Raw genomic sequence first — 11,930 nt, forward strand, 5'->3', positions numbered from 1 at the left:
AACATGGCAGCAGACGTTAAGCTACCTTTTGATGCAGCCTTAGATATTGTTCTAAGTAGTTTAGATCGCAATTTTATTTAGAAAAAAGAGCAGCGTTTGGCGTTAAACCATTTCTCTACATACGTCATCTGGTATAATGGAAACGATTGGCTATGAGCTACGTACAGGCGCATTTGATAGACATTCTTAGCACCCAATAAACGCCGCCGGCGCATTCGTAAACCACGCCTCAAATACGAGAAAATGAACATGTGGTTCCCAGACCCAAGTCTCAACGAGAATTGGGTCTGGCGTTAGCCAGGCTAGTACTTTGATGCCTTAAAATATCTTGAGTGTAACTCGACACCATTGCCTCATTTATTATGTTGCGGACCTATGCATATGCTAATTAGCCCCGCCTCCACTCACTCGCGTTAGCTCACAGATTAAATCACTCAACTTACTGTAGTAAACGCTGCACAACAGTATCACTCTCTTTACCACGCCAGACACATAAAGGTTATTAATGTGATTAGCCTTTTGCTTGATATGTTATCAAACAGCTAATAATGTGTTGCTAACGCTACACAAAACATGTCCCCGTTCTCCATCTCAGTCTGCCTTCTAACCATCATCAGAAACGCTTTGAAAGGCAGTTCATCATAACATCGTTATACATCACACCCGCTATATTGCTAAATATACCCGATTTTTCATATCTACAGAAAAATATACCGGGATAACCTGCCTTCTCTCGAGACTCCCCTGCTAGTTCCCCACTAACGATATATTAAAGACCGCCCACACGTTGATCTGATTGGTTACAAGGTAGTTTGTGACGTCAGAAACACCAGCGATTTCAAACCGTGTTTTTGAGACTGTCTTTGGTTCACTGCAGTTTTAAGCAGAAAATACTCAGCAATGCTGTCCACTTATGAACTTACACATGTGTGTTAAAGCAGATTAATAACTCCACATAGACACATAAACTACAGTAACAGTTGGATTTACACCACAACTTTAAAAAGAACATTAAATTATTTTAATCCTAAAACTTTTGTTATTAATATAATATTTATATTATATGAAAACACTTGTATACTATAATACGAGAAGTGTCGTTTCTGCGTCAACAACACCAAATGCATTTTTTTTTAAATAATGACTGTTTTCGCACAGGTTTCCAAGACATTACCGAAGCAGAACGGTCATAAATGATGATGAGCTGAGAGAGAAACTCACGGCGGTGTGGAGGACAAGCCCGAGGAACACGACAGCAGCGAGCGGCTTCATGATCCTGCAGATCTGACTGAGATCTGACTGACTTCTGCTCTTTGTCCCGACACACACACTCCGCGACACACTCTCTGCTCGGACAGCGTATTTACACTGATGTGCTCATCTCGGCGATTAGTGTTATAGGGGTCAATGCCGTGACGGTGGTGTTTTCTTTTCTTTTGTACAAGTAGGCTACCTTTTAAAATAAATTAAATATATGAATATTATATATAATAATTAAAACGGCTGTTTTATATGTGAATATATAGTAAAGTGTAATTTATTCCTGTGATCAAAGCTGAGTTTATCATCGTTACTCCAGTCTTCAGTGTCACATGATCCTCCAGAAATCAGAATAATATGATGATCTGATGCTCAAGAATCGCATTTTATGGTTTTGGTAACATTTTGGTATTTACAGTATCTAGTTGTGTCGAATGAGGAACATTCATCGATTTCACAATGATGTTATTTGCGCAGAAATATTTCTCAATACAAACCACCGGAAGTAACAGAGGCATGTATTTTACAGTTTCATTAAATAAATAAACAGGCGCTGAACTTATCGGAAACCCGAGGTTCAGAAGTCAGTAAACATTCATTGAGTTCGTTTAATTATTAACTTGCCGTTCAATCTGATCAAAACTTATAGGCTACCTCTGGACTGAGAAGATCTCAAAGTGCTGAAAGAATTGAAACTCTATTAAAACAGCGGAATTGTGTCTTCAAGAGTCAAATAATGTATTCATATTCAGAGGATTGTTTTTTAATATGCTAAGAATTTAATTTCTGATAGTGTTTCAAAACTCTCAAACTCAATCCAGTGATTTTCTTCAACAGTTTATGCATCAGATCTTCAGAATGATGGATATACGAATATACTTTTAATGAATCTTACAAATGCTAAATTAATACATTAAAGTTTTACTACAACTGGAAAGCTTCATATAAAACCAACCACCAAATGTTGATTATTTTACAGATTTTCCAAACTACAAAAAACAACAACAGACTATCCCTGAACTTTCCCTCTAAATATTTTGTAGTGCATTTTTATAATAATTAAATGTAATAAAAAAAACTTATATTGTGAGGATCTGCTTCATAAAGGTATTAACTAAAGGTTTATTGTTTATGTAAAAATGACAAACATCTGTCATTTGTAAGCAATGACGTCGTCAAATTATAATATTTTATTGGTGTAAATGACCATAGAAAAATAAAGAAAGCTGAACAGATTTGCAGAAAAAAACACGTTTCTTTTGAACTTAAACATTAAAAACTAAACAGCGGGAATAAAAAGACGTGTGAACAGATGACAACACTGAAGAGGAATCAACCATAAAAACACAGATCAGAAATAAAACTCTAAGAAACACAAATAAAAGCCTTTCCAGAATTATCATCTGTCCAAACACAACCGTATCGCCAGTCATGTGATCTGAATATTGATAAATCTATAGCCTACCGTTGAGAATGATTGAATTGTGTAAGTGTAGTTATGTAAGCTCTGGTTATTAACATGCAGTTCTATAACAACACAAAAACATTTTGTTAACGTTCCCTTAAGTTACGAAAACATTTCTGAATGTTCCCTGAACGTTTAAAACATCCAGTTTCACAAACATTATGGATGTTTTGAATGTTCTGAAACAATTATTAGGCTATCATTTAAAAAACTTTTTTTAAATATAGCAAACAAACATTTCAGAAGAAGAAAACACTCAATGAACGATGTATAGCCTAAATAAAGTTTTTGTGCAAACGTTTTGAAAACATGAAAACAACATTTTGAGAACATTAAAGAGCAGATAACGTACTCGGTTACTAACGTAACCTCGGTTCTCTTACGTAGAGTTCTCTCCTACTGCGTCGAAAGACGCTACGGGAAAGATATTTCTTTTTCGAGATTGAAGCCTAAAAATGAATCCTTAATTTTGTAAAATATGTAAAACGCTTTTCTGTAGCATACAACCTTAGGCGGAGCAAATCGCGCGCCCATTGGCTGCTCCGCCAGAAAAGCACAGCCTATGCGAGGCCAGTGACGCTGACCAATGAGGACGCTTCGCGCCCTTCTGCGTCACCTCCCGCCGAAACGGGCGTGGTCTAGGCCTATAAATACGAGCTGTCTTCCACTCTGATTTTCGTCACTGAAGCGACGCAGCGTGGACACGCACGGCCTGAGACGCAGTACTCGTTCCCTCTCCTAGAGAGAACCGAGGTTACGTTAGTAACCGAGTACGTTCTCTTACGTAGAGTTCTCTCCTACTGCGTCGAAAGACGCTACGGGAACCTCTGTAACACGCCGTGCGTGCTCTTGGACCGACACCAGTGATGCGCGGGTCAATGTATAAACAACCCGCACCCGACCGACGTTTTCAACTAACCGCCCGCAACTCGGACCGCAAAAAAAAAGAAAGAAAATATTGTACCCGACCCGCTTCCTGACCCGCGTTTTTTTAAAAGTAGCTAGTAAATGCTCATCGCGTCATGGGCCGTAGACGGAGGAACTAGGGGTGCGCATTTTTCTGAATGCTGTATGATATCGCCTAGTTTTTGTAATAAAGGCTTGATTTAGGCTATTCATTTATTTCGTTTCATTTTCTTAACAATTAAGATGCTGCATGTGTTTATCCAGTCTAATCGACGTGTGCGTCTCTCCCCGGACTTTCCCAACAAAAACCCCGCCCCCTCTCAGCAAATAGCTAGGCCTACATAAAACTGACATTACTGAGCTATATGCGTTTAAAAGTAGCCTATTAAAATGGCACAATGGCATTGCTCAGTTCAACGTGTTGGGAAATCGGGCATTTTGTCCCGCGTCAGCTTTTATTCAAAAGTTAATAACGAGCTCAACATTCAAAAAGTAAATAAGGATTTCCCACTGTCATCTCTGACTGAGCTTGTGCGTCATCCTCGCGCAGTTATTCAGCCAATAAAGTGTAGACCTATGAATTTCATAGAACATTGTGTCTAGTACTATATAAATTACAAAGGTTTAATTGGCATCTTTATATCAAACGACCCGACCGACCGCGACCCGAATATCATTAAAAATATTTTTGGATGACTCGTAACCGCGGGTGACCGCAGGCACCCGCTCACTTTGGATCATCCCGCGCATCACTGACCGACACAGACACCCGAGGGCGCGCGCGCCCTGGCATACAAGCGCCTACACCAAGAATGTATAGGGAGAGCGGCTAGAATTAGCATCATCCCTTTATAATAGTGCCCCTAAGGGCATAATAACATATATATGTAAATATTATATATATATGGGGGTAATAGCATGCTCATGGGACACATTGTCAGTGAGTGATGCTTAAAACATTGAAGTGACCTGGGCCGCAGCGCAGGGCAGGAACACTATACACAGTCTTCTAGACCGAGAGCAGTTTAGCCTGCAACGCAGGAACCTCTAGGTTATAGAACCTTATAAATGTAGACGGGGAGGCCCAGCCTGCCGCCATACAGATATCTTGTAACAAAATCCCGCTATACCAAGCCCACGAAGAGGCCATGCCTCTCGTAGAATGTGCTCTGATGCCCAGAGGGCATTCCAAACCTCTAGATGCGTAGGCTAGCGCAATGGCGTCCACTACCCATCGAGATAGACTCTGTTTCGTCGCGGCTCGCCCCTTAGAACGCCCACTGAACGAAACGAAGAGCTGCTCCGTCTGTCGAAAACAGCGGAGCGGGACACATAAGCTCTTAATGCCCTGACCGGGCAAAGGGAGCTATTTCCGTCCTCAGAGGCCGGCAGGGCCGACAGGGAGATGACCTGAGCCCTGAACGGTGTGTTGAGGGACTTAGGCACATACCCATGCTTCGGTTTCAACACGACTACAGAGTCGTTGGGCCCGAACTCCATACAAGAGGCTCTGACTGAGAGCGCTTGCAAATCCCCCACACGCTTCACTGAAGCGAGAGCCAAAAGAAACACGGTCTTGAAAGACAAGGTGCTTCATGTCAACTGAGTGAATAGGCTCGAAAGGGGCCCCTTTTCATAGCGTTCAACACCGTAGAAAGGTCCCAAACGGGGACTGAAGGAGGCCTCGGAGGATTTAACCTCCTGGCTCCTCTAAGGAAACGGACCACCAGGTCGATTCTGCCCAGTGAACGGCCAAGCGTTGGATTAACGAACGCTGATATGGCTGCCACATAGACTTTGAGCGTGGATGGGGTCCTACCCTTATCCAATAGCTCTTGCAGGAAGGAGAGAACCTCCGTTTCACCGCACTGAAGAGGTGATAGACCTTGGTCTGAACACCAGTCAGAGAACACCGACCATTTGGAAGCGTAGAGCCGTCTAGTAGACGGGGCCCTAGCCTGCTCGATCGTGTCTAATACTCCCTTTGGGAGGTTAGCGGGTACCCGTTTATGGCCCACACATGTAGGGAACAGAGATCCGGGCGAAGATGCAAAATCGAGCCCTTGGCCTGCGAGAGGAGGTCTCTCCTCACTGGAATCGGCCACGGGGCAGTACTCTTCAGCCGCATCAAAACTGGGAACCAAGGTTGATTCGTCCAGTATGGTGCTACAAGAAGCACTGCGCATCCGCTTCTCCTGATTCGCTCCAGCACTTGAGGCAGGAGTGAGACAGGGGGAAAAGCATAGAGCGGACGGCGGGGCCAGACACTGGCCAGCGCGTTCGTGCTCTTCGAAAAGAATTCCGGGCAGTGAGCGTTTTCCTGGTTTGCGAACAGGTCTATTTCCGCTCTGCCGAACGTTTTCCACAACAGACGCACTGTCTGTGTGTGTAGGGACCACTCTCCTGTCGGAACGTTGTTCCGTGAGAGTCTGTCTGGGCCTACGTTCAGGTGGCCTGGCACATGCATTGCTCTCAGCGAGCGCAGGTTGTGCTGGGCCCATACCAGGATGCGTTCCGTCAGCCTGAAGAGGTTCCGGGATCTCACGCCACCCTGGCGGTTTATGTAGGCTACTACCGACATGTTGTCCGAACGGACCAGGACGTGGTGCCCTTTTATCCGAGGACGAAAGTTTTATCCTCAGCGCAAAGTCCACCGCCATCATTTCCAGGCAGTTTATGTGCGGTAGTTCGACTCGTTCTGCCCATTGGCCAAAGAACGGTCTGCCGTCGAGCAGTGCTCCCCAGCCTGAGGTGGACGCATCCGTGGACACCACCTTCAGGCTCGAGGAAGTCCCCAGGCTTACACCTGACCGGTACCAGTCTGACGCTCTCCATGGTGTCAGGGCTGAAATGCATTCCTGATTGACCTTGAGGCGATAACGACCGTGGACCCATGCTCGGCGCGGTACGCGCGCTCTCAGCCAGAACTGCAGTGGGCGCATGCGCAGCAGGCCCAACTGTAGAGCTGCCGAGGCTGAGGCCATGAGGCCTAGCATTTTTTGAAATCTCCTGAGCGGCACTATATGGCCGCTGCGGAAGGATTTCGCCACTTGCAGGGGGTTTCGCCTGCGCTGTGATGACAGCCGTGCTGTCATAGACAGCGAGTTCAGATCCAGTCCTAAAAAGGAGATCCTTTGACTGGGAAACAGTGAACTTTTCTCCCAATTGACTCTCAGACCTAAGCACTCGAGGTGATTGAGTATTAGGGTCTTGTGGCGAGTGAGTTCTGAAGGCGATTGAGCCATAATCAGCCAATCGTCCAAATAATTCAGAATTCGAACGCCCTGGAGTCTCAGGGGTGCCAGCGCCGCGTCCATGCACACTGTAAATGTACGAGGTGCTAGAGACAGGCCGAATGGCAGGACTGTGTACTGATATGCCCGGCCCTCGAAGGCGAATCTCAAAAATCGCCTGTGACGTGACGCAATTTGTATGTGAAAATACGTGTCTTTCAGATCTATTGCCATAAACCAGTCTCCTCGGCGAATCGGCGCGAGGATTTTTCTGGTCGTGAGCATTCTGAACTTTCGCTTTGTTAGCGCTTTGTTCAGATGCCTCAGATCTAAAATGGGTCTGAGACCCCCGTCTTTCTTCGGTACCAGGAAATATCTGCTGTACAGACCCCCTTCGCTCTGAGCTTGAGATAAAGGCTCTATGGCCCCTTTGCTCAATAGCTTCGCTATTTCGGCTCGAAGTAGATGTGCTACTTCTGCTTTCACCGTGGTTTCGACTCTCTCCGTGTAACGGAGCAGTCACTGGCCTCGCATAGGCTGTGCTTTTCTGGCGGAGCAGCCAATGGGCGCGCGATTTGCTCCGCCTAAGGTTGTATGCTACAGAAAAGCGTTTTACATATTTTAAAAAATTAAGGATTCATTTTTAGGCTTCAATCTCGAAAAATAAATATCTTTCCCGTAGCGTCTTTCTACGTAAGAGAACTTTGAACAAGCGTTCTATTGCCTGAAAGGTTCGTTCAGAACTCCGAGAGAACGCTCCAGCTGGATTATAGCCTGAAGAAATGAAATCAAGCATCTAAAGATTTAAACTAGTTGAGTCCAAATTAAGATGGAACTTTGCAATTAACTTTATTTGTACAATGTTAATATTACATAGGACATGTATAGGCGACTATTAAACTGTTGATTTAAGATAGGCCTATAGTCACACATTGTTGCTCAAGTAACTGTTTAAATGTAGATTATTATATCTGAAGCTGAAGTGTAAAGCCGTTTATTACTTGAAGTGTTTGTTTACTGAGCAATGATTTTACACAATAAGGAAACTTGGTTTGTAATCAAAAATCGGCACGACTTTTAAGATTCATAGTGTCGGACTATAAAAGTGTACGTTTTACTACAAATAAAAAACATTGCTATTATAGTTAAACCATGGTCACCACAAACTAAACATGGGTTTGCTACACTAGTTTAATCCATTTGGTAGGCCTATTTGATCTGATTTGATCGCGTGGTTATACAAAATGGTGGCCGAATCCATAGACACTAGGCCGAATCAGCCTACACTTTTACTATAGTGAAACCATGGGTAATTTTCGCGAATTTGCTTCAGAATCAAGTCATTGAATCAAGGTGCAATATTGAATGGCCTACTACCACGTTTTTAAAAAAATCAGTATTGCGGTTTCAATTTCAGTCACGATTTTCTTACACAAACACATGTTGACTGTTTTTTGAAGCCGGCTTTATTGACGATGCGGGCACCATACAGGCTACGATTCATAAATAAATACCTGTAGGCTATTATGGATTTTAGTGCCATAGTTTCTCTATGTAAACGCGCTAGACGGATGTGATGACCATTGCTCTCGCATCTCATGCATAGCCTATGTGCATTCTAAAAAAGTAATACTTTTACAAAACAAATCTCTATAGGCCCTACCTTGCATTGTTTCCGGTTCCTTTCTCATGATTTTAACCACAGAAAAGGGTTCTGCGCGAATAAGGGCCTAAAATGAACACACCAAATGCAAGTAAAATTCTGTGTTAGCGAGTATCGCCATGAAGACTTTTATTCTTACAATGCAATGTTGTGAGATCTTGAGCGTAAATGAGCTTGGGACGTTCCTCACGAAAGTTTAAGCCTTCCCAATTTAATTATTCATTTATTCAAGTACAAGAATAATAATTATAATAATAATACATTTTATTTGAAGGTGCCTTTCAAAACACTCAAGGCCACCATACAGTCGAGTGATAGTCATAGAAACAAGACAGCAACATAACAAAACAACATTACATCATTTAAAAAGGAACTCAATTAGTTTTCTGTGCGCTGTCCTGAGCTCTCTCACATCATCTTGCGCTTCAACAGACAAATTCACTCAAAATTATGTTTAAAAAAAGCCTGTCTTGAGAGTATCAACAGTCGTTTATGTCTTAAGTGAACATAAACAGGAGAAATAAAACATCAGAATATTAAATCTGCGCTTTCAATCTTAAAGTGACAGCAGCCTAATATTCCTGCCGCCGTGTTTTTAATGTTACATCTCTGAAATAATCACTCAATGAATAACTTCTGTATAACTTTAATAAGCATTAATATGTTAAATTTATACAGTGAAGAATATATGCAGTGTATAATTACTTTATTCAGTGTCTATACCTGAAAACTACTGGTAATGCTTTACATGTATTAGTTAGGCTAGTATTTTCAGCTGTATCAAAAATGGAATAGAGAATTGTGCATTTTTACTGGGATCTACAATATTGGTGTCATCACTGCCAAAAAATCTAAATTAAATTGGTAAGTTTATTTTACAGTGTCCTTATGTACTTATAATGACAGTAAATTATGCGGAGAAATCTTTCTCATCGTAATTTTAATACAATTCAGATTAATCGCACGGCTCTATGAATTATAAAGAAAACAAAAAATTATTATACTTGTAAAATGGGATAAACTGTATTTGATTTTTATACAACTTATTAAACACCAAAACAAGAACATGCACACACAACGAAACAGTCCCAGCCCGCTACATATGACCAACCCATAAAACCTTAGGATTACAGCAATCAAAAGTGAACCACAAAACAAACCTTTTAAAAAAACATTACAATATTTATTGCACAATATATTCTCAGCATGATTGTTGGCTGTTTATTATTGCTTTCAAATGGAGCATCAAATCTAAACTTGTAATGAACTCGATGAGAGTCGTATTGCAGCGCTCGGTGAACGCCAGTCGGCAGGCCATGCAGACACACACTGCTAAAGACACATGGTGACACACACACACACACACACACACACACACACACACAAGTAAGACACACAAGCGGACACAAACATATTTGGTCTTTAAAGTAAAACGTTACATTCATTAAAGCAGCTGTTGTCCGATTGTTCAAGCGCTCGATTGGCTGATCAAACGTACGACTCAGTGTTTAAAGAACGAGACAGACTATAAGCTGAGGCTTGAGGAACACGAGTAAGTGTGCTAGATGACAGAACAGAGTAAGTGTGCTAGATGGCAGAACAGAGTAAGTGTGCTAGATGACAGACAGAGTAAGTGTGCTAGATGGCAGAACAGAGTAAGTGTGCTAGATGACAGACAGAGTAAGTGTGCTAGATGACAGAACAGAGTAAGTGTGCTAGATGGCAGAACAGAGTAAGTGTGCTAGATGGCAGAACAGAGTAAGTGTGCTAGATGACAGAACAGAGTAAGTGTGTTAGATGGCAGAACAGAGTAAGTGTGCTAGATGGCAGAACAGAGTAAGTGTGCTAGATGACAGAACAGAGTAAGTGTGCTAGATGGCAGAACAGAGTAAGTGTGCTAGATGGCAGAACAGAGGCTTTGGTTCGAGATGTGAAGCTCTACATGTGGCTACAGCTGCTCGTGATGTGCTTGTCTCTTCATGTCCGGCTGGTGCTGGATGTTGTCGTCCTCATGGAGAGTTTGTGGGAGAACCCTTCAGACTGCTGAGAGCCGCGTGGATGCGGAAATGAAGTCGAGACTCCATGGAATAATCTTTATAATTCAACCTACAAACACAAACACAATCAACCCGACGACATGCATTTATTTACTAAGTATCAATAAAATCTTAATGGAATAATATAAATAAATAAATAACTAAATCTCTTAACGGAAACAAAACCGACCGATATTTTAAATCTCTTAACGTAACAAAATCGACCGATATTTAAAATCTCTTAACAGAACAAAACCGACCGATATTTAAAATCTCTTAACGGAACAAAACTGACCGATATTTAAAATCTCTTAACGGAACAAAACCGACCGATATTTAAATCTCTTAACGGAACAAAACCGACCGATATTTAAAATCTCTTAACGGAACAAAACTGACCGATATTTAAATCTCTTAACGGAACAAAACTGACCGATATTTAAAATCTCTTAACGGAACAAAACCGACCGATATTTAAATCTCTTAACGGAACAAAACCGACCGATATTTAAAATCTCTTAACGGAACAAAACTGACCGATATTTAAAATCTCTTAACGGAACAAAACTGACCGATATTTAAATCTCTTAACGGAACAAAACTGACCGATATTTAAAATCTCTTAACGGAACAAAACTGACCGATATTTTAAATCTCTTAACGGAACAAAACTGACCGATATTAAAATCTCTTAACGGAACAAAACTGACCGATATTTAAATCTCTTAACGGAACAAAACCGACCGATATTTTAAATCTCTTAACGGAACAAAACTGACCGATATTTAAATCTCTTAACGGAACAAAACCGACCGATATTTAAATCTCTTAACGGAACAAAACTGACCGATATTTAAAATCTCTTAACGGAACAAAACTGACCGATATTTAAATCTCTTAACGGAACAAAACCGACCGATATTTTAAATCTCTTAACGGAACAAAACTGACCGATATTTAAATCTCTTAACGGAACAAAACTGACCGATATTTAAAATCTCTTAACGGAACAAAACTGACCGATATTTAAAATCTCTTAACGGAACAAAACTGACCGATATTTAAATCTCTTAACGGAACAAAACCGACCGATATTTAAAATCTCTTAACGGAACAAAACTGACCGATATTTAAATCTCTTAACGGAACAAAACTGACCGATATTTAAAATCTCTTAACGGAACAAAACTGACCGATATTTAAATCTCTTAACGGAACAAAACCGACCGATATTTAAAATCTCTTAACGGAACAAAACTGACCGATATTTAAATCTCTTAACGGAAACAAAACTGACCGATATTTAAAATCTCTTAACGGAACAAAACTGACCGATATTTAAATCTCTTAACGGAACAAAACTGACC

At 41.4% G+C, this 11,930-nt stretch overlaps 1 protein-coding gene across 1 annotated transcript in view; it reads right to left on the minus strand.

The window, feature by feature from the left end:
• Positions 1-11,930, minus strand: part of ttc39b (tetratricopeptide repeat domain 39B) — a 41,047-nt gene that overhangs the window by 606 nt on the left and 28,511 nt on the right. The window contains exon 19 of the mRNA XM_079589494.1: positions 8,528-10,633. Coding sequence (XP_079445620.1) covers positions 10,537-10,633 — 97 coding nt within the window. The 3' untranslated portion in view covers positions 8,528-10,536. The remainder of the gene's footprint in view (positions 1-8,527; positions 10,634-11,930) is intronic.

This window comes from Phoxinus phoxinus (assembly GCF_949152265.1).
Source record: "Phoxinus phoxinus genome assembly, chromosome: 18".
Taxonomy (NCBI): domain Eukaryota; kingdom Metazoa; phylum Chordata; class Actinopteri; order Cypriniformes; family Leuciscidae; genus Phoxinus; species Phoxinus phoxinus.